Below are 22709 nucleotides of genomic sequence, written 5' to 3' on the forward strand. Positions count from 1 at the left end.
CTTGGAATCACCTCTGCTGGTCTTCCTCAAAGCTGAGATGGAAGTGCAGACATCTGGAAGCCGATGGGACGGGGCCGGAGCCGACTGGGGACTGGTCACTGTGGAGCTACCCAGGCAACACCCTTGGCAGTTGCCCTGTGCACCGCATGAGCAAACAATTTTTGAGCAGACCGTTCCTCTAAGTTCTCAAAGGCGTCCCCTGTCGCTGCATCCCCACCGCACTGCCTCAGTCCAGCAGCTCTCCCCGCTGCCCTCCTCTTAGAGCCTCCTCATTGGCTTGTCTCTCTGACCCCATGTGCATCCTTGCTGACCTGACCGCTATCCCGTCCTATCGTGGACTTCTGGATACTCAGCTGCTTCCTCCGTTAGCTCGCCTTTGGCTTAAGTCCACGTTTCAGGGAGTAATCCCCAAGCCTCAGCAGCCGGATGCCAGCACGTCCTCTCACAACCGTTATCTCCCCCTCACTCTGGCATCTTCCGAGACCACCTCACTAGCATCCCCACAGTTTCTGGACTGCCCTCTGCCCTTTGCCCCTCCGCGCCTTTGCCTGCACCCAGTCCAAGCCCAGAGTGTTCTGTTGCGTTTCTCCCAGGGCACGGCCTGATCAAGTGCCCACCTCGAGTATCAGCCTGCACGTCTGTTTCTCTTGCTGGATCAGGAGCCCAGGGGTGGGGACATGGGCAGTTGTGTTTTCTATGTCCAGAGCACTTGCTCCGGTGTCTGGAACAGAGTCAGAGGACAGTGGGTATCTGGTGACTTAAATGGGACTGATGTGACTCAGATGAAATACAGACCATTTTTTTTTCTCTTCCTTCAGACCCAAGGCAAATATGAATTTGTGCTGACAGAATACGAATCATACTCAGATTTCGAACACAATGTCACAGAGACAAGCATTGGCCAGTCCAGTTTCTCCCTTGGTTTTAAAAAACCTGGCATATTTGAATTTGGCATTAGCAAAACCAGTGATACCGGCAAACATTTAATTAGCAGGATCAAACGATTCTCTCATACGGTCAGTATCCATTTTTGCTCTTTAAATAAATTTCTGTGTATTCATTTGAACTTTCATGTTCACGAATGTGCCTGTATTCTGTATTGCTCCGAGTTTTGGCAACTAATTGTATTTCTGTTACCTTGAAAAGCTTTTCGCAAAAAAATACCTTGGTCTTACACTAGCTTACTTTTTAGAAGGGCCAGGCAGCAGTGGCTTTCTGTAATTATTTACTGTCATTTTTGAATAAGCTTTTCCTTCCAGATTTCATTAAGCTGAGGATGGTCGCCTTGCCGGACTACCCATCTCTGGGAGACTTTTTGACCCCCGGCAATTTGACATCTGTTCCAAACATTCTGCTGAAATTCTGCTCCGGAATGTCCCCTAAGATGTTTCTCCAGCTCCTTGGGGCATTTAGTGACGCTGACCACACCATCACGTGTCTGTTTCTCTTGCCTGCTTTCTTCTCCTTCTCAGTTCCCTTCCTGGGTTCCGACAGTCCTACGCCTTCTTTATTCCATTTGTGGTCATCTTCCCTTCTTGCTCAGCAGCTGCCCCAGGCGACCTCTTCTGTGCACTCCCTCTCCTCTACAAGGGCGAGCCTGAGCCTGCACCGCTGCTCCTCTCCTTTCTGTTGAGCTCTGCCCTGCGCCTCCCTGGGCATCATTACCTGGATGCCTTGCGGACCCTCCAAAGCAAATTCCTCCTCCTGACTTCTCTGTGTTAAGTAGCATCCCTTGCCTTCCGTCTTTCCAGGCTGAGAATGTCAGAACCGTATCGGGCAGTCTTTTCTCTTCCTTTCCACACTTGCTGGCCACCAGATTCTTCAGTGTCACTCTGCAATACCTCTTCACCTAACTCTGATTCCATCTTAACCAGCCCCAGGCCCCTTCACCTCTCGCTCGATCCTCCTCAGGGGTCTCCTGTCTTCCAGCCTGCCCCTTCAAATGTATGTGCTGCCAGAAACATGTTTTTATGTTACTAATCTAATCATACCAGCGGCTCCCTGTTAGCCATAAGGTGACGGTCAAAGCCTGTGACTCAGCGGAAGAGGAGGAACGGGAGTGGGAAGGTAAGGGATGCAAGGCGGAGAACAGGTGACAGGCAGACTTGAGGAACCTTGGATTCCAGAGTGAATCAGGGGCGCTGATGCTCAGGTCTCTGAGAGTTGGCAACAGGGGTGTGATGTGGTAGACTAATCTCAGAGCAGCATGGAGGGAATGAAAATTATTAATAGTCTACAGCGATGTATGCGAGAAAAAAGGAGTGGTGAGGGGCCCGGGAAGGTCTCTGCTGCCAGAATATCAGCCAGTAGAGGACATGAGTGTTAAACATGAATTTGACTGTGATTGCCTTTGCTTACTTTTCTGTGTCTTCTCAGCTGTGAGCCCCTCGGGGACTGAGGCTGCTTCTGACATCTTTAGATTCAAGATGGCACTTGGTTGGTGCTCAAGGCTGAAATACAGTAAGGAATAGCAGGCGTGATTAAAAGGAACTTGCCTTGTCAGGAGAGAAAAGGAGAGGTCCCATGCAGTCACTGCCTCCCTTTCTCTCTCCTTTTCTCCTTCTCTGTATCCCTCCCTCCCACCTCCCTGATTCAGACAGCCAGCTCCAGAGTGTTTACACCGTGCTAGGCACTCAACTTGAGACTTGAAACCTGGAGACAAATATGACCTGATTCCTGCCTTCCAGCTCCCAGTCTAGTAGGAGAGGTCAACATGCACACATCTGGTATCAGTTATAAGACAGCATGGAATCTACAGTAAAGGAAGTTTAAGCAAACTGCAGTGCAGTCCTAGGACGTGGAGTGTGTGTCGGGGAAATTCAGGGATGGCGTCACATAGGCAGTCATGGCTAAGCAGGAATTTAAAATAAAAAAGTAGGTGTGTGTCAGGCAGAAATGGGAGGGAAGAGCCTTTCTGGCAGAAGGAATAAGATGTGTGAAATTATATTCCACAAGAGAAGGAAAGATGTGGGGAACAGGGAGACGCTGGATGAATGCTGACGTGTGGCGTGGGTGGTGGAAATAAGGTAGGGGGAGGAAGACCTTGAGATTGTAGAAGCTGAGGCCAGGAGGCTCATGGGGGACAGGTTGTGAAATTCCTACATCCCACTGAAGGGAATCCGTTTTATTTAGGAGGCAATTGAGAGCCATTGCAGGGGGTTATTTTCATCCCAGAGGGCTGTCGCAGTAATACTGTTGGAGTTGTAGGACATCCAGTCTGGTTGGAGCCCTGGGGACGGGCGAGGAGGAAGAGGGAGATCGGTGGGGAAGCTTTTATCATAACCCAAGCGGAAGATGAAACCTGAGTTTAGAAAAGTCATGATGAGAGCGCGTGTTGACTGCTTAGGTTGGAGGGGTCCTAGGAAGAAGGAAGAGGGTCTGAGTCACTGGGGTGGGACTAGGGTGGCCTGAGCGCAGGGCAGGGAGGGGGGCTGGCGTGGCCTACAGAGCTGACCTGTCAAACTGGTTGAGAATGTTAAGTTTAGGGAAGAATGCGCATGGCCCACAGGTTCCCCGCAAGGCAGGGTGGGATCCTCCGACCTTCAATTACAGGAATCCTCCTGGATGCGGGTCCTGCCTGGATCAAGTGTCACCATCTTTTGGTCTCTCCCTCACACCAGGGGTCGCCAGACTTTTTCTGTAAAGGGCCAGAGAGTAAATAGTTGAGGCTTTGCCAGGCTGTATGTTCTCTGTGGCAGCTGCTCAGCTCTGCCATTGGATGGGGACAGCAGCTCTGGACGGTGAGTCAGTACGGCTGTGCTGCGATGAAACTTGATTTACAAAACCAAGTAAGTGACACACTGGGCTCTGTGTGCCGGCTGTTGTCTGCGGACCCTTGCCAGGCACTACGATGTCTCACCTTCCTAAAGCACTGCTTTTACTCTTTCTTGAGTGGCCTTTCTTGGGAGTTTTAAAAAGCATCCACCAAGGAGTTGCCTTTGCCAGTCCGCAAACCCTGTCTCCCCTCGACGTGGTCCACGGGCATCTGTCTGCTGCTCCCTCCGTGTCTGCTTCTCCTTACCCTCCTTCTCATTCCTTATTTGCTACTGTAAGGCAGGGAGTCAAGAGGAGGCTCTTCCAAGCTGACAAGGACATCCGAATATTTATGAGAAATGAAGGCTCCTCAGAGAGGCCGTCTTCCCTCAGGCCTCCTACAGGAGCCATGAGTGACGACCCCAGGCCGAGAACGTCGGATGATATTTGTAAAGTTCATCTTTTCGTTTCAGATTCCTAAACTCAAAGGTCTGGTTTTCCCCTGTTGGTATTTCATTTAGAAAAGCTCGTTTCTGCACGCGCGCTCTGACCTTGAAGTCGCCCGGTACAAGCTGAAATCCAGAAGCCTCATGCTCCATTACGAGTTCCTTCAGCGAGTCAAGCAGCTGCCCCTGGAGTACGGCTACGGGGAGTACAGGGATCTCTTCCGCGATTTCGGGACCCACTACATCACAGAGGCCGTGCTCGGGGGCGTTTACGAGTACACGCTCGTGATGAACAAAGAGGCCATGGAGAGAAAGGGTGCGCTGCCCAGGCGACCTTTCTGATGGGGGTTGGAGGGGCACGTGGGAACTATGGGAGAGAGGCGTCTAGTCATTGTGGGGGAGGGATTATAAGTTAGTGCTCCCGGTTTCCCCTCTCCCTCCCTGGCTCTCCTTCCACAGTGTCATTTGCAGATTTCTCGTCCTTTTTCAAACTTACTGATGTTGGCCTTCCTCTGCCAGCCCTCTGTCTGGGCTGCCCTCCTTTCTACAATGACTCCCTCTCGACAGGAGCACGTAATCCCCTGGCTTTGAATGCCTTCAGCATGCAGATCGTTCCTGATCTATATATTTACCCTGGATCTCTTCTGTGCACCCACGAGCTCGTGTTGGAATGCCTCCTTGATATCTCCATTTGAATGTCTAATGACCACAGCAAACTTAACCTGCCCCCAGAGAGAGCTTTGCATGTTTCTTCCGTAGTCATCCATGTCTCAGAATGGTTCTGCCATTCAATCAGTCGTTCAAGCCAAAAACCTAGGAGTCACCATTAATGATTTTTCTCTCCTTCCCATCTATTAGCAAGTCACATCAGCTCTAACCCCACAAATTATATTTTCTCTTTACTGTTCCCATCTTCTGCTCACCCCAGGGCCAGTATTTCTCAAAATGTAGTGTGAATGTGAATTATCTGCACATCTTGTAAGAGGTAGATTCTCATTCAGCAAGTTTGAAATGAGACCCAAGGTTCTGCATTTCTGACGAGCTTTGAGGCGATACCAGTGCTGCTGGTCCACAGACCACACTTGGGGCTACACTGCCCCAGGTTATTATCTTAGCCTCCAAACTTATGTTCAACCCCCATTCGCCATGTGCCGTCCACTCTCCATACAGATGTACGGGTCTTTCCAGTGTAATCAACTTCAAGTCTAAGGTGTGAGTCCTGTTCCCAGTCTGGTCTTCTTTCCTACAACATGACACTTGTCAGATTAAACGACCTGCCCTGGGTCACACAGTTTACAGCAGCCGAGCCCAGGCTTGGTTACAAGTCCAGCGTACTTGCGAGAGGACACATGGTCCATGGTGTCCATTTAGGTTGGTGTAACCTCAGTCTTGCCAAGATCAAGGGTTCCGTCCTCTGTATTAGTGGTTTCAAAAGCACTTCCCCATGGTTCCTCCGATTGCATCCTGCAGAAGCGTTCTGGGATCAAGTTGGGGAAACATATAACAGATCCCACTTGCAGAGCTTCGCAGGCATACTGAAACACGACGCTCCACCTCTTCTGATGCAACGTTTGTCGCACTGGCTTGACCGCAGGAGCCTGGCTTCTTGTAACACTTGGGCTATTCTGAGAATTAGAAGAGGTATCATCCTGGGAATTGTGTTGCAAGGAACACGCTTTGGGGAAAACTGATCTACACCAATAACTTCTAGACAATCCCAGGTGTCAGAGCTGCCCTCCCCGCCTTTCCCTGACCTCAAAGTGCTACAGAGGGCTCCAGCAAGCCCAGGGCAGCATGATGCCCTGGGGAGAATGAAAGAGGAACGGATGAAAAAGGAACGAGGGAAATCAGTCCCTTCTCTTTGTCAGGCGCTGTACCAGATGCTTCGTAAGCATTCCTTCAACTAATCAAATAACAAGCTCTTTCTACCATAGCAAAGAGTGGAGAAGGGAGGGTCAGGGCACGCGGGACAGACTGCAGCAGCCTCTGCTCACTGGACCAATCCCGAGAGACTTGCTGAGGAGGCACAGTTTTAGAAAGCGACTCCGAGTACGTCCTCTCCTCAGAGAGCTGCAAAAGCCCTCGGAGGCTTTGAAGAGGCTGCGAGGGGCAGTCAGTGCTGATCTCTGATGGGGTCTCTGCCCTGCTGCCAGCAGCTGCCTGGCATTTCTTGTCCCCAGGCTAGCCACCCATCAGTTTATACCTGAGCCCCTGTGGGGCCCCATGACCTCCAGGAAGGGTTAGGGCTCCAGAATCGATCACCAGAAAAGGCACAGGACAAATTCCCTTCGAGGCTATGAGCCTCTTTTCTTGCTTCCTTCAGGTTACTCCCTTAGGGATGTCCAGGAGTGTGCCAAAAATGGTTTTAAAATCGGTGGCGCCATCCAAAACGTCTACGTCAGTCTGGACGTGTCGGTGGGCAAGTGCAAGGGCGTTCTGAGTGAGATCGAAGGTGAGTGGCGGGGGCACGGGAACCTCTCTGCTTATTGTCCTTCCCTCTCTAGCACCCTGGACCCAGTCTCTCTTTAAGCAAACGGCTGCAGATGCCAAGGCATTTCAATTAAAATGATCGTTCATGCAACAAAAGGCTACCTTGCTGCTCCTCTGTGCAGGGCATGCAGAGATGAGTGAGATGCTCTTCCTGTCCTCACGGTGCTCACGTGAGGTAGGCAAACAATGAAAGAAGTAAGGACAAGGCAGTGATAAGCACCAGGCCCAGCCTAGGGCCCCAGGACGAGGCTCATTTGAACTGCAACGTGAGGAGTAAAGTATCCAGGTTGCTTTTAGGGAAAAAAAAAAAATCTAATGTTCAGAATTGACTCCGGGGGCTGGGAGTTGGTCTGGCTAGCGGTAGGCTGCTCTAGGCTAGAGGGGTAGGAGCCAGGTGGAGGCAGTGAGGCAAGCCATATGGAGACTTAGCAGAGCAGGCAAAGCCACGAATCATGGAGCAGAGTCCATGTGACAGGAGAGACCGGGAGGTGGGAACTGAATCCCAGGTATCTGGGAGCAGAGAACTTGGGGGCCGTGCAAGGGAGTTGGGAATCAAACTAGTGAGTGGATTATGCCAGAGTGGCTGATCAGCAGGACGCCAGTCCCTCATCCCTTCTGCACCCTGAGCAGCTCTCCTCCATCTGTTCTACTTACTCAGCTGGTGCCTGGGATCATAAGTGAATGAGCACATCCATGGCCAAAGCAAAGCAAAGTAAAATAACAAGAAAAATGAACTCCTGGTCTGGAGCAGGAAGAAAGCGTTCCTGCGCTCGTGGCTGCGCTTGTGGCTGATGTGGGGTGACTGACGTGGGGTAGATACTGTTGCTTTTGTTTGTTTATCTTAGTGGGCTCAGTTAGAAGAGGCATCCTGCTAAGGCGGCGTGCATAGAATTAGAGGTCCTCTTTAAGGAAGACTTGTTACTTAATCCCCATCCAGGGTACTAGATAGAGCATCACCCTACACCCCAAGAACCTTGCCAGTCACAACTCCTCTCTCCCTTTTGGGTACACCCTGACTTCTGTGTTAAACATGGCCTTCCTTTCGTGGTAGTTCTACCAACCAATGTGGCTCAGGGCTGCTTGTTTTTGAACTTTATATGGATGGAATGTAATCTTTTTAGTTCTGTTTCGTTTCTTTTTTTTCATTCGAGATTGTGTTTTTGTTTATAACTATAGTTAGATCATTTCCACTGCTGCATAGTTGTTTATTGTATGAACAGAACACTTTGTTCCTTCTGTTGTTAAATTGGGGTGATTTCCCCCAATATGATTTTCCGTGTCAAGCAATTATAATCAATGCTGCTGTGAACATTCTTACATAGTCCTCTGGTGCACACGTGCAAGGGGTTCTCCAGGGAATATACCCAGGAGTGGAATTGTTAGATTGTAGAACATGTGCTTTTTCTACACTAGGTAATGCCAAGTGGTTTCTGAATTGCTTGTACCAACTTAGACTCCTGCCAGTAGGACACAAGACCCCTTTTTTATGATGCTCAGGTGTTGTAGGCTCAGAGCAGAGCAGTCACTTTACACCAGTCCCTTTGGCATTGGGCACACTGACAAATTCGAATAGGAATGATTCACTGGTATGATTGAGGGCTTTCTGCGAAATCCCATGAAGTCAAAATGGTAATGACTTTACAGTAGACACTGTTCAGTATCTTCTACATGCCATGCTCAGCCTTTACATATTTTCCCACCTTTGTCATCCGAGACAAAGAAGTGATACAGCTTAGGGCTTGGGCAGGGCTGGGTGCATAAATTCCTTTACCCCTAGTACGTAAGATTTCTTATCTGCAAGGTAAGGATTATATTCCTATTTTATAGTGAAGATTAGGTGAGTTAATACATGGTCAACACTTCGATTATTATCTATCTATCTACCAATCTATTTATTATGATCTTTTAATCTGTCCCTATGAATGTACATATATATGTATGTATGCATCAGCTGTCCATCTTCTGTAGACTCACTTAGCGACTAGGACTTACAGATGCTCAAAACAAATGTCCCTTTCTTGTCCTGTCCCCAGCTTGTGTCATATGTGTTTGAGGGAGCTGCCCTTTTTGCCCCTTGCACCGTGACTCCCTTGTTGACGGGGATTCATCTTGTCCACCCACGTCTCCAGGGCGAGCTCAAGGAGTATTAAGGCAACCGGGTTGTCAGTGGGTTGCGATAAATTCCAAGGTGCGAAAATGGATCCCCTGACATGCCAAGTCTCCATGTCCATTCCAGGCAGAAACAAGAGAGACACCATGGTGAAAGATTTGGTGGTCCTCGTGCGAGGAGGGGCGAGTGAGCACATCACTGCCCTGGCCTACAAGGAGCTACCTACAGCCGACCTGATGCAGGAGTGGGGAGACGCAGTGCAGTACAACCCGGACATCATCAAAATTAAGGTACATGCACCCGCCCTTACTCATCCTTCCCTCTATTCCGAAAACAGCTTCTGAGGGGCTGCTCTGAGCCCAGGGTACAGAATACAGAACTCAGTAAGACCCAAGCCCTCATCTTGAGGCACATACATTATGGTGGAAAATATATATCTGGAGTGAACCAATTATAACACACTGCTCAGCACAGCTAGAGAGCCCTGACTCCCTCTCATTTGGGCCCCAAGCTACTAAAGGAAATGAACCGCCAGCTGCTAATTCCAGCCTTCTTAAATTAATATTGTTTCCATTTCATCAGAGAATCACTCATTCCGTTGTTTGTTCACTTAAACATTCATTCCTGCAACCAACAAACAGCTGCTAAATTCCTGTGATGTGACAGGAACTAAGGCACTGGGGGAACACAGAGGAGGATGCAAGGATGAAAAATACAGTCTGTGCTGAACAGCGAGATACATACTTGCAACTGTCATACAGGACAGCACAAGATGTCACACTAATCACAAACATGTTTTGGGCACCTACTCTATTCATGATACTCTGCCAGGGACTTTGGGAATGTTGTTTCATCTAATCTTAACAAGTCTGCACATTAAGTATGCTTATCTCCATTTTGTGGCAGATGAAAATCAAGGTCACAGAGATTGTGTCCATCTGTGGCTGCTCAGGAGTCTTAAGACCTTAAGAATTTGACCTCTTCCCTCCCCTCCAGACTCTCCTGTGGGTTTGATAAATAAGAAATAATGATCCCAACCACCTGTCACCCAAACAAGAGCAGTTTTGCAAACTTAAACTAAAAAGACACTTGCTAGACCAAGACTGTCACGCACACATCAGCGGCAGTTGGTCCTTGCCTGTGGGGACTTGAGCACGGCGTCTGTGTCACATCGTACACTGTTCTCTCCTTGCCATTGTCTGTAAGTCATTGATGGTCCAGCATCTACCCTCTGGAGATGTATTCCCACAGCCACACAGGGGAGTTGAGGAGCTGGAGCTCTGATGGGAGGCTGTGCACTTCCTGACCCTGGCAATTTCTTACAGTGTCTTTGTCTGTCAGTCAAATGCAGAGTTCCTGCAGAACAAGAAGGCTGCCACCCACATCCTTTCCTCTGCCACTTATTCAGTAGTGACACTCAGGGTACAGTTGCTGGCAAGCATCAAGAAGGGTATGCAGGCAGCTCCAGAGAAATCTGGGATTGGCTGGTGGCCTGGTGACATTGGTTGGTATCCCAGACAGGCAGGGGAGAGGACACAGTTCATGGGAAAACAGATACTGGTCTTTGCTTTCTGCTCGTATCTTATGTGAATCTTTTTTTTTTTTTTAACTTAGAGTTAATAGATTGCCCTGGTTACCTCTCTAAGTAGGTTGGCTGTGCCAGTCTGGGCACTGGGTATGTCTAGTGTCAAATAGCATGTGATATGATGTGTGTGTGTGTGTGTGTGTGTGTGTGTGTGTAAGAGAGAGAGAGAGAAAGAGAGAGAAGGTGCACGGTAGTGCGCTAAGCATCTCAGACCGGCCTGCCCGCATCCTCAGAGGGGTAGCACTTCACTGACGGCACAGAGGCTTCCCAGCACGTATGTGATGTAGTGGGAAGTATCACATCCACTGCCAGTGTAGTGCTGTGAAGGGTGTGTGGGCTGAAATGGGAAAGAGATAAGAGAATCAGAGATCTTTTCAGGAGTTGGGGAGGTGAATTTGCCGGAGGTGTTTACCCACGTCCTCAGTACATCCCTAACCTGAGTTGGAAGCAGACACTGTGGGCCTCTTACTCATCCTGTGCTCTTTGTGACAAGAGAAAACTGCAGATGACCTCACATTAGGTCAGAATAATTCTCTGCTGAGTCAGCTTACCGGGTAGTTGGAGCAGCAGTTGCTTTTAGGAGAGAGAGAGAGACCACTAGGTAAGGAATCTCTAGACCCAGAGTGGTGGCCAAGGCTTGTGTACGTAAACTAGTCTTGAAGGTCAAGATCTGAAAACATAATTCCTGTGGGAGCCAGGGAGGCAGGGAGGAAGACCACAGAAGAGCCCGTTCACACTGTTGACTGGTAAACTTTAGCTGCAGAGAGATGACTCTGTTCCAAGAAAAGGTAAGAAAAAGCAATGGATACGTAAAGAAAATTTTGAACACAGAAGATGGAAGTTACTTTCAGGACAAAGAAGACAAGCATACATCTAGAAACAGAAGTAAATTTTAGAATGCGTTTGCTTTGTGATTATAATAAAATTCAAGAAAATAAGGAATTTATGAAATAAACAATAGAAACTGAGATGTTTAGACATGAATCAGATGAAAAGGGATGGCTGAACACAGAAAACCAAACGCACAATAGTAGAATTAAAACCTACATGGGAAACTATAAAGAACAGAATTGACGCTGCAGAAAATTGAGTCAGTGATGTGGAAGGTGCTATAAAAATGTTGCTGTAATGCAGAAGCAAAAGACAAGGAGGTTAAGACAATGACATAGAAGAAATATGATGGCCAGAGAGTACAGAAGTGGAAATCTAAAACCCAGAGACTTCTAAGAACGAGATCAGATTAAATGTAAAGATGCATTCACCAAGCGCATAACAAGGGGAACTTCCCCAGGCTGATAATGCAAAATGAACAGCTCATTGAAAAGTGGGTTAAAGTCTGGAAGATAAAACAATACTGAAATACCTTGTGGTGAAACATTTTACTTGGAGGAAGGAATAGATCATACAAAAATAAAAGACGTCCTGGTCTTAGAATTCATCGCAATGCTAGATGCCTGAAGATAATGGAGTGACGACCATGTGGTCTCGGAGGAAAAGGCTTGTGGCTCAGTGAAATGGGCATCAATGGATGGAAAAAAATCCCAAAGACACTCCAAGATATTAAAGGAGTCACGTAGAGGGTTGCCAGATTTAGTACACGAAAATTGTAGGATGTCCAGTTAAATCTGAACTTCAGACAGATAAGAATATGTTTGACATACACAGTTAAATCCTCTTCCTAAAGGGTTGTACCGATTTATATTCCTATTTCATTTTATAAAAATTCCCATCTCATCACTCCCAAAGACATTTCATATTACAGATTTTTAATCACTTATACCACTTTTTTAGTATAAGCATTTTTCAAATATTTCATGGAACAGGCTTACACTAAAAAACTATTTGCTGTTTATCTGAAATTTAACTTTAATTGGGCATTCTGTATTTGACTGGCAACCCCAGTCACAAAGTCTATCATCCGTGTACCTTTCTGTAGTGGTCGGGGTGGCTAGGTTGTGATCTGGGACCCAGCCTGATGGAGAAGCCAAATGTAGATCATACGTAGATGGGAAAAATACAGTAATGAGTGGTTCTCCTTGAGGTCAGGAGAGCCTGGGTTGCAGTGAAGCGAACCGCAAATCTCAGAGACTTCGTACAACAAACATTTATCGCTCAATCATACAACATATCCACAGTTTACTGGCAAGGGGACTTTTCTTGGTGTCACTCAGGGATCCAGGCAGTGGAGGCTTCATCTTGTCATGTGCTCCCAAGATCACCACAGCAGTGTAAGTGTCACTACCTCGCTCTGCTCTGAAAGCTTCAACTTGGAAGCGATGCTCCGTCTGCTCTCCGTTCCTTGCTCCAAAGAAGTCAACCTGCCCTTAAGGATGGTTGAGGGAGATGCAGCCCTGCCGAGTGTCCAGAAGGCAAAGAAGCTGATGTATTTGGTAAACAGTGATAACAGCCATCACACCTCATTCAAGCAACTTATTCAAACATTTTCTAAAAACAAATTACTCTGATCGAGAGGTTTAAAATATAGACACGGTGGTGGCATCACCTGGTAAAATAATGTCAGACTTTGACTTCTGGATCTCACTCGAAAAATAGATTCTGAATTTCAAATAAGGAGACCATAAATATAATGAAATGGGTGATAACACAACAACAAAATAATGTTGCCACAAATTAAATCTTTAATGTGTGAGGAATGATGCAATTTAGAAGAAACACGTCTGAAAGGACATGTGGCGACTCTCAGAAGAACTCAGAATTTTAACTTCTCTAGGAATAAAAATGAAAATTAAAGTAGCAATGCAATATTATTTTTTACCTATCAAATTGGCAGTGATTAAAAATCTATCATACGCGACGTCTTTGGGAGTGATGAGATGGGGATTTTTATAAAATGAAATAGGAATATAAATTGGTACAACCCTTTAGGAAGAGGATTTAACTGTATATGTCAAACACATTAAAAATGCTTATAGGTTTTGATCCGGTAACCCTAAATGCAAGAATCAACTAAAGAAATCATTTTAAAAGTTGGTAAAGTTGTTTCTATGAGGGGAGGGTAGAGCTCAGCGGTAGAGCGCATGCTTAGCACGTACACGCAAGGTCCTGGGTTCATTCCTCAGTACCTCCATTAAAAAAAAAAGATTTATCTATAAAGACATGCCTTATTTTACATTACCATAGTCCCCTCTTATCCGGAGTTTTGCTTCTGCAATTTCAGTTACCCACGGTCAACTGTGGTCTAAAAGTATTAAGTGGAAAACTCCAGAAATAAATAATTTATAAGTTTTTAATTGCATGCCATTCTGAGTAGTGTGATGAAACCTCACACTGTCCCACTCCATCCCCACCTGGGATGCCCAACCATCGACATCATTTGCTCCTGACATCCAACCATTGACATGGTGCTGGCTCAGTGATCTAGGGCCACCGGGGGCAGATGGTCCTCCTTGTGATGTATCATCAGAGGTCGGCAGTAGCCTAACTCTGGGTCACAGTGCCTGTCATTCACCTCACTACATCTCATCACAGAAGCCCTTTATCATCTCATGTCATCCCAAGTAGAAGGTAAGTTCAGTGCAATCAGATATTTTGAGAGAGAGAGCACATTCGTGTAACTTTTATTACAGTATATTGTCATAATTTGTTCTATTTTATTAGTGAATTAGCAATGCTAATCTCTTGCTGTGCCTGATTTATAAATTAAACTTTATGTATGTGTGTATGTATAGAAAAAAAGTAGTATATGGCGAGTTTGGTACTATTCATGGTTTTGACACAGGAAAATGGGACGCGAGAGCATGGCTGTGTGGGACACACCCCATCAAGGGAGGGGCCTTGGCTTCCTGCAGGAAAGAATTCAAGAGCGAGCCATAGTAGAGTGAAGGTGGATTTATTCAGAGAAACACACTCCATAGACAGTGCGGGCTGTCTCAGAAGGTCTCAGAAGGCCAGAGAGCAGCCATGAAGTGCAGAGTTGTTGTTTTTTGTGGACTGGGCAACTTCATATGCTACCAAGTGGGAGGATTATTCCAACTACTTTGGGGAAGGGGCTGGGAGTCCCAGGAATTGAGTCATCACCCACTTTTTGACCTCTTATGGTCAGCCTTGAAACTGTCCTGGCGCCTGTGGGTGTGTCACTTAGCATGCTCATGCATTACGGTGCGTGTATAATGAGCCTCACGGTCTACTGGGAGTCGAGTCTTCCGCCATCTTGGTGCTAATTGCTGTCACTCTTTTGATGACTCTGCCCTGCCCTGTTCCCTCCTGTCTCCGTTTAGAGCATCCACTGGGGGTCTTGGAACATATTCCCTGATGATGGGGGAAGAATGTCATATCTGTAGTAGCAAAAGAGAAAAGAAAAAAGGAAACAACCGAAAGATTCAGTAACAGGGGTAGAGTTGAATACACTGTAGTTCCTCAATACAACAGGATACTGTGCAGCCATAACAAGTCATTTTATCAAGGAATATTGAATGCCATGGGAAATGCTCATAATATGATGTTAAGTAAAAAAAAAAGTGGAATGTAAAATTGCACTTTCCTTATGCCACTAATTTGATGTAAACATCTGTCCATCTACCTATCCAAAAATACGTACTGAAAGGCACAAACCACGATGGTAACAATTCAAGTCTTCTGCCACTTACTGGCTGTGACTCTGGTCAATCTATTTAACTTTTCTGTGCCTCGGCTTTGCCATCTGTAAAGTGGGGATACAGAAGTCTACCTGACATGTAAGATTGCTGTGAAGATTGAGTTAGATAATGTACATATTTAATTCACCTAATAAATGCCAGCTATGGCAATAATTATTTCTTGTCATTAGGAAGGGCAGTCACCAGGGTCCATCACAGAGAACTGCATGGAGTTTAATAGCCAGCACTCACCATCCCTGTGCAGCAGTATGCTAAATAGAATTTTCACAAGGGCAGGCATGCTAAGGACCCAGTGATCAATGTGAGTAGTTAGGATGGTGTGTTTGGGGAGAGAAGGGGAAGAAAGAGGAAGGAAAAAGGGGGAAAAGAGAGGGAGGGAGGAAGAAGAGGACAAAAGAGAGAGAAAAAAAAGGTGGGGAAAAAAGGACCCGCAAACCAAAAAAGAGGATAAATGAGCCACATTATGTTAAAGAGGGAGCTGTGGAGGGAATCCTGAGGAATTGCTGCTGAGTTCCAAGGCAAACCATCATGGAGAATCTGGGGGTAGAGGTTGGAAATGGGAATAATCAAGCCATTTTTATCGACAGTCATCACGAACTAGTAGGAAAAAGACAGATTCGGGGTTAGAATCCTGGCAATGCTATTTCCTGAGTTCTCTGACTTTGTCACGTTGCTTAACCTCACCTGAAACAGGGCTAGTAATTGCCACCTTGTGAGGATGGAGTGGAAACCGCCTGGAGCTGAATATACGGAAGGTTTATTCCAGTTCTGCCGCTGACTTGCTCCATCTCCTGGAGCAGATCTCAGTAGCGGTGGGAAAATGCCTGGGTGGTTAAAGGCAGCCTTCCAAGGTGCTCTGGCAGGGAAAACAGGCTGCTGGAGGGGCACATTGTGGGCGTACAGTACCCCCCACTTACCCCCGTCCCCCCAGGTGGGGCCAGCAGCCTGGACCTTTCTGCAAACAGCCTCTGGATCAATTCATTGACCACAAAACGGTGAGACAATGGGACCACCCAGGGGCCTTGCTTGGCCCACTGGAGTGAAGGTCAGCATCAGATGCATTAAGAAATGGAAGCAATTTTCTTCCTACAGGAGGCTTCTATTAGGCATGATTGCCTGCATTTAGACAGACCCTAAACCCTCCAGGGCTGGATTAGGGCAAGATCACAAACAAAATCTGGAGAGGAACCTGGCCCTGGAGCTGAAACCAGAGCCAAGGGGCTCTGAATGTGTTTGACGACCCCTGTGGACTTTTCCTCAGTCCAGTCTGAGCCCAGAAATACAACCACGTCCGTTGTTGGATTCCTCCGGCATCACTCTTTCTGCGCCCACGTTTCTGGTCTCCACACCCTCGCCTCTGTGCCTGGTGCCCTAATGAGGCCTCCCCTCCCCATGTTCAGTCTTCCATCCACTTCTGTTAGCAGCGCTCACTAAGCCTGGGGCTGGGCCCTGGAGGCAGCTGAGCAGGATGTAGGTCTGATCTCCACGAGCTTACAGTCTAGTAAAGAGGAGAAGGAAAGGAGACTGCAACACAAAACAGTTACCACCAAGGAGCAGAGAGGGAGAATTTGCATCGGATGAGTGGTGTAAGTATTCTGAGGGTTTCCTGGTGGGAAGCTGTTCTGTGAGCCTGGAGCTCAGGGAGGGCTCCCTGAAGGTGGCTCTTGCATGACCTGAAGGTTTTTCACTGATTTAGGGGGCGATGTGATGTTGGGTCAATGCTCCCAGAATACTTTAGTTTAATTTTATTTTTTTTATTGAAGTGTCGTTGATTTACAATGTTAGTTTCAGGTGTACAGCAAAGCGATTCACTTATGCATTCATATATATTTTTTCTAGTAGCACAGGGAACTATATTCAATTTCTTGTAATAACATATAATGGAAAAGAATCTGAAATATATATATATATATATATCTCCATAATACTTTCAAAGAGCTGCTTGAAAATCAACTCCTGTCCCCCACCGAGGACAGATTAACCACCTGCTCCTCTCTGCCCATCACAAGTTTCCAGTTACCTGTAACCACTGTGCTGTAAGTATCCGTTAGTACTTTTGTCTCCGTCTCTTGATTCTGAGTTTTCGGAGAGAGGGGATATTATCTTAATCATTACTGATGCTTCATGCCTGACACTCAGAAGCTGCTCAGCAAGCGTTTGTTGGCCTGAACTTGAAAGAGCGTATTTGTGATGCTGGGTGGGGTGGGAAAGAGAGAGGACAGGCACCCGCGCAGCTGCATATGAATCCACTGTGGTCTGTGGACCCTGCCCGTTCCTGCGGAGCCTGGCTTCACGCTTCTATCTGATGAGCGTTTTCTGTTGAAATGAACGCCTTTGCTCCCTCCCCAGGCAGAGCCTCTGTACGAGCTGGTGACAGCTGCGGACTTCGCCTATTCCAGCACAGTGAAGCAGAACATGAAGCGGGCCCTGGAGGAGTTCCAGAAGGAATTCAGCTCCTGCCACTGTGCTCCCTGCCAAGGGAATGGAGTCCCGGTCCTGAAAGGTACCAGTGCCAGGCTGCCATGGGTGACATTGTCTGGAGGGGCTGCTTCTGGGGTCAGGACAAATCCACAAGCCCTCCAGACTATCTCCTGGGGAGTTTCTAAATCGAGCCAGTCCTCTGCCTTAGGCCGCAGTGACTGTCATAAAGTTCTCTTCATTTTTTTCAGGGGGAGAAAGAGCCCCCTGGCCACGTGGAGCCTCTGAAAGCTGAGCCTCTCCACCCTGATTGGGCATTAGAACCACCTGAGATCTTTAGAACTACTGATACTCAGGCCCCACCCTTGATCATTACTTGAGGCTCTCATTCTCAGGATGGTTAAACCCTTTCCAGGTAGTTCTAATCAGCAACGAGAGTGTGACTTCCTCTTACTAAAATGCCCACCTCCTCAGAGCACAGCGCCGTAGGATTGGACCAAGGAGACCCCTGCACTCAGGAGCAGCCCATGGCAAAGTGCACGAGGCTCCTCTCGGGCTGCCTGTGAGATCGCTCAGGGAGATTTTCACAAACAAATCCCTGAGCCTCAGCCCAAAATAATTAAAGCGAATCACTGGGATTGGCCTTTGAAGGAGCCTACCAGATGATTCGTTGCAGAGTGTGGGCTGGGAAGCTGTTCCACAGCTGAATTCAGTGGCAGGCAGGATCCATGACTGCAGGCTTTTAGACTAGCGGGAGAGCCAGGTTTGACCCAAGAGCCGCGTTGAGACGTACCAGTGTTCGTCCATCTCCCAGGAAGTCAGAATGCAGGCAACTGGGACACGCTGCTCTGGCTGCCGGGATACTTAGGTTCCAGCCACAAGGGACACGTGGGTAACGGCAGCGTTAAACTGAAGGCAGGAGCAGGCTGAGACTGGTCTGTAACAAGGAGTGGGGATGAACTCCGGGACTCTTTCCTGTTCAAAGAAGGGGCCCTGCCTGGGCTGAGCACCTTTGTGCATATCCTGATCAATACATGGTGAGAAAACTGGGGCAGTGGGAGGTGGCGGCCTGGGTGGGCCACTAGAACTTGATTGCTGATTTTGAGGGTCGCATTTGGGGTCACTGCAGTGGGCAAGGCAAACCTGGGGGTGCTGGGGCCTGGGCTCATCGGCTCCTGTTGTGCTGGGCTGAGAAAGAGTCCAGTCCAGCGTGATACCGAGATAGGGTGTCAGGAGCAGCTGGGTGTAGGAGATGCCAGCCCAGGGAACCAGCTGGACTCCAGGCAGAACCCAGGTGGTGGAGCAAACTCAACAGAGGGGACATAAGAGAAGACTTCTCAGGGAGAAAGATTCCACCTGCCCAGCTGACATGGAGGGGTGCTGTCTAGCTTCTCGGACGGGACAGAGAGGAGCACAGGAGATGTAAGAGCCTCAGGATGGGAGGTTCCGCCTCCAGGACCAGGACCTGCAAGCGAGGGTCAGTAAAGCAGGAAACGAGGTTGGTTCACCAGCTCCAGGTTTTGGTCGAGGGTTACTGAAATCCCCCTCATCTGTGTGGAATTTGGACCTAGAGAGTGAGGCCCGCTGAGGCTCTACTCTGGAGGTAAGGGAGAATGTGAAGCCAGAGCCTGGGAATGCCCATAGCGCCTGGCCTGTAAAGGGCAATCCTGGAAAGAGATGGATGTGATCCAGAGGAGAGAAGCTCCAGGATGACATGTTACAGATTAACACAAAGAATAACTTTCAAAGTGTCAGAACTGGCCAGAGGTGGGAGGAGACAGCTAAGGGTAGTGAGTTCCCCATCACCAGAGGTGTTCAAGCAGAGACTAGACAATTACTTTGTGGTGAAATTGAGCATCAGTGACCACTGACCCCAGGAACCTGAGTCATGTAGTCTCTGACCTCCAAAAACTGAGGTCTAGGTCAAAAGTATGTTGAGAATTATTTTTCTCAGCAACTCCTTGTCATCCCTCATGGGTGGTGGAGTAAACACCCTTTCATGAGCAAAGGATCCCTTAGAATAGAGTAGGGATTCTTGGCACAGAACCTTCTTATTTCAAATCATTCAACTAAACCTTTGCCCTGTTTTAATAGAAAAGCAGGGATGTGGAGGGAGGGAGGAGTTTTTTTTCCCCACATGATGTGATTCATACTCTCTCTACATTGTCTTCTCAGAATCACGCTGTGACTGCATCTGTCCTGCTGGATTCCAAGGCCCAGCCTGTGAGGTCACCTACCGGAAAAGTAAGGAGTCTTTGAGAGTTGGTTGGAAGAGGGAAGTCTAGGGAAGTCCAGAGAACAATTCATAAGAGCAAGAGCAAAGCTAGGGCATGGGGTTGGGAGCTGGACACTGTGAAACTTGAGATCCATCCTGACGCTTGATTTTATATTTTATTTTTACAACTGAGAGTGGTGTGTGTTACAGGACTACTGATGCATTGCATCTGCAAGTCATCTCTTTGGATCATTCTGGAATGTTTACCTTCTTTTTTTTATTTACTGAACCCCTATTCAGTCCTCAAAATCCAACACAGGTGCCCCTTCTTCTGTAAAAATGCCTCTAACCCACCCCCCACCAAGGAGAATTAGTTCATTCTCCTGTGGGATCCCATAGGACTTCGAACACATGTCTATCATAGCTCTTAGCATATTCTGTTTTGGGTTATGTGTGTGCCCCTCCCCTGTGTCTGCGAGCAGGGATCATGTCCCATTTATCTCTGGGTCCTCACAGTCCCACAGAGTTGCTGCTATTGAATTAACAACTGAAAGACTAGACTATCTTCCAGCTCTCATATTCTTTAGCCAGTTTATTATCTAAGAGTTCTCAACACCCCGACACTCCTCCCCTTTCTTTTCCTCTCTGGGATGTTTTTTGGTGATACCATCAAAGAAGGAAATGGCACAACCAATGAAAGCAACAAATATTTATTAAACACTTTACTGTGTACCACGCACCTTGCTGAAGGCTTGGACTCAGCTGGGGTTCAAATTCTATCTCCATTTAACGGTTGTGACCTTGAGCAAATTACTTGACCTCTTTGTGCCTCAGTTTCCTCATCTGTAAAATGGAGATGATATAAACTACCTCACAGAGTTGTCTTGAGTCTCTCCTGAGACATATAAAGCTCTTAGAATGATACCTAACACATCGTAAGAGCAAAATAAGTATCGGTTCGTATGTTTTAGAGCAAAATAGTGTTCCTTTGTATCTTACATATATTAAATCCTTTAATCCCCCCAGCAACCTATGAAGACAATCTTGTCAATATCTCCATTCTACAGATGAAGAAACTGAGGTTCCGTGGGAGGCTAACCAGCTTGCCCAGTGGCCACATGGTTAGTAAGTGTAGGGCCCCAGGTTCAGGTCCAGGGTCTGACTCTCCAGCTTTTGCTCTCGGTGACAGTGCTGCTCCCTTCCCCAGCAGGATGCTCAGAAGTGTCTTCACTCTCCTCCTCCATCTCAGCCAGACCCAACACAGTGGCCAGCCAGAATGAGGGTAGTGGCCCAGTCACAGCATCTCTATTGGTTGGAGGAGACTTGGGAGACCTCCCACTCCAGCTGTCTCATGTTACAAATACGGAGGCCTGGAGACATGAAGTACCCAGAATGGCACTGTGCATTAGGCTCAGCCAGACACACGATATGTCATGGTGGACACTGTTGATTGTTTGCCAGTCTCATCAACAACCAAAAGTCCTCAAGGGAAAGGCAGATGTCGGGGAGTGGGGAGCACAGTGTGATTACCTCATTTAAAACACGCAGCAATCACAGTGGATGACGGAGCTCCCATTTTCTACATGGAGCAGGAGTGAACTATCCAGCATCCTATAACTGGGAATGGTCTAAGCTGGAAACTTCATTTACTCAACTCATACTTACTCAGGGACCCCCATGTGCCAGTTTAGGTGCTGGGTTCAGGGGTGAGCAAGCCAGATACAGTTCCTGTCATCATGGAGACTGTGCTTTAGAAAGATCATCACCATTCGAATTGTTCCAAAAACACATTTAAAGTTCCCATCATAACTGCTACAAAATGCCCTGAGACCTTAAAATATGAAGTATTGATGGCGAGTTAAGTGTCAGGAAAGGTTTCCCTGCAGAAATAACACTTAAACTGAGATCTGAAGGGTGAGTAGGATTGACCAGATGAATAGAGGACAGGAGAGTATTCTGGGTCAGGGAACAGCATGTGCAAAGGCCCTGTGGTAGAAGGGAGCATGGCGAGGCAATGGCCTGAAAGGAGGACAGTCGGCTGGAGTGGGGAGATCAGAGATACAGACTCCTAAACCCTTAGGGTTTAAACGCCTCACCCCTTCTATAGGGCACCAGAGTGTAATAAGGGCTAATTAATGTTCACTGACCTTCTTTCTTATAGATGTCCCCACTGATGGGAATTGGAATTGCTGGTCAGACTGGTCTCCATGTTCTGGAGGACATAAAACAAGACAGAGGCAGTGCAACAATCCACCTCCTCAAAATGGGGGCAACCCCTGCTTGGGTCCCGCTTCCGAGACACTTAACTGTTAAGGAAGGGAGAGCTCCTAGCAGGTAATGCTGCTGTGGGCTGTGCACAGCGAGAGCCCTGAGCCCTCGGGAGCCCAGGCCAGCTCCCAGCCACCACCAGCTCCCACCTCGGGCTGGCCCAAGGGTGGAAGGCTGTGCCATTCAGAATGTTTAAAATAAAGATGTTGTTGGTAAAATGCACATTGATTGGAACAAAGAGTAAGTTCAACAGTCATTGTCTCCTTGAGGGCTTAAGCATCTTGATCATCTGTGCTTTGCTCACCTGTACAGTTTTATTTCACTTATATTTGCTTCCAGCCGGGAGCTGTTTAAGGAGTTGTCTACATGGAAGTCCCACTGTCTCCCAGTGATCAGCACACAGTAGGTGCTCCAGGATGAATCCTTGAGCAGACAGTGAGCTCTTCCTGTCTAGGGGAGCACCCTGTCTTGCTCCGTGACAATGGCAGTTCATATTTATTGAATGATTACTGTGTGCCGGCCACGGTGCTCAGTGCGTTAACTCATTCCATCCTCATGAAGACCTTATCAGGTGGATGCAGTATTAGCCCTGTTAAACAGCAGGGGAACCGACTTAGAACCGTTAAGTGACTTGTCCAAGGGTACGCAGCTAGGGAGTAGGTGAGCTGGACTGCAAACCAGGGCACTCAGTTTCCAAAGTTTTTTTTTTCCCTCACATTTTATAAATAAATAAATAAATACATAAATAATTGAAGTGTAGTCAGTTTACAATGTTGTGTCAATTTCTGGTGTACAACACAATGCTTCA

The 22709-nt window shown here is 47.5% G+C and overlaps 1 protein-coding gene across 1 annotated transcript in view; it reads left to right on the top strand.

Moving 5' to 3' along the window:
* Nucleotides 1-22123, top strand: part of C8B (complement C8 beta chain) — a 39245-nt gene extending 17122 nt beyond the window's left edge. The window contains exons 6-12 of the mRNA XM_006200535.4: nucleotides 819-1016; nucleotides 4275-4515; nucleotides 6523-6651; nucleotides 8926-9089; nucleotides 17350-17503; nucleotides 19594-19662; nucleotides 21795-22123. Coding sequence (XP_006200597.1) covers nucleotides 819-1016; nucleotides 4275-4515; nucleotides 6523-6651; nucleotides 8926-9089; nucleotides 17350-17503; nucleotides 19594-19662; nucleotides 21795-21946 — 1107 coding nt within the window. The 3' untranslated portion in view covers nucleotides 21947-22123. The remainder of the gene's footprint in view (nucleotides 1-818; nucleotides 1017-4274; nucleotides 4516-6522; nucleotides 6652-8925; nucleotides 9090-17349; nucleotides 17504-19593; nucleotides 19663-21794) is intronic.
* The last annotated feature ends 586 nt before the right edge of the window (nucleotides 22124-22709 follow it).

Source organism: Vicugna pacos, chromosome 13 (assembly GCF_048564905.1).
Source record: "Vicugna pacos chromosome 13, VicPac4, whole genome shotgun sequence".
In the NCBI taxonomy this organism is placed as follows: Eukaryota; Metazoa; Chordata; class Mammalia; order Artiodactyla; family Camelidae; genus Vicugna; species Vicugna pacos.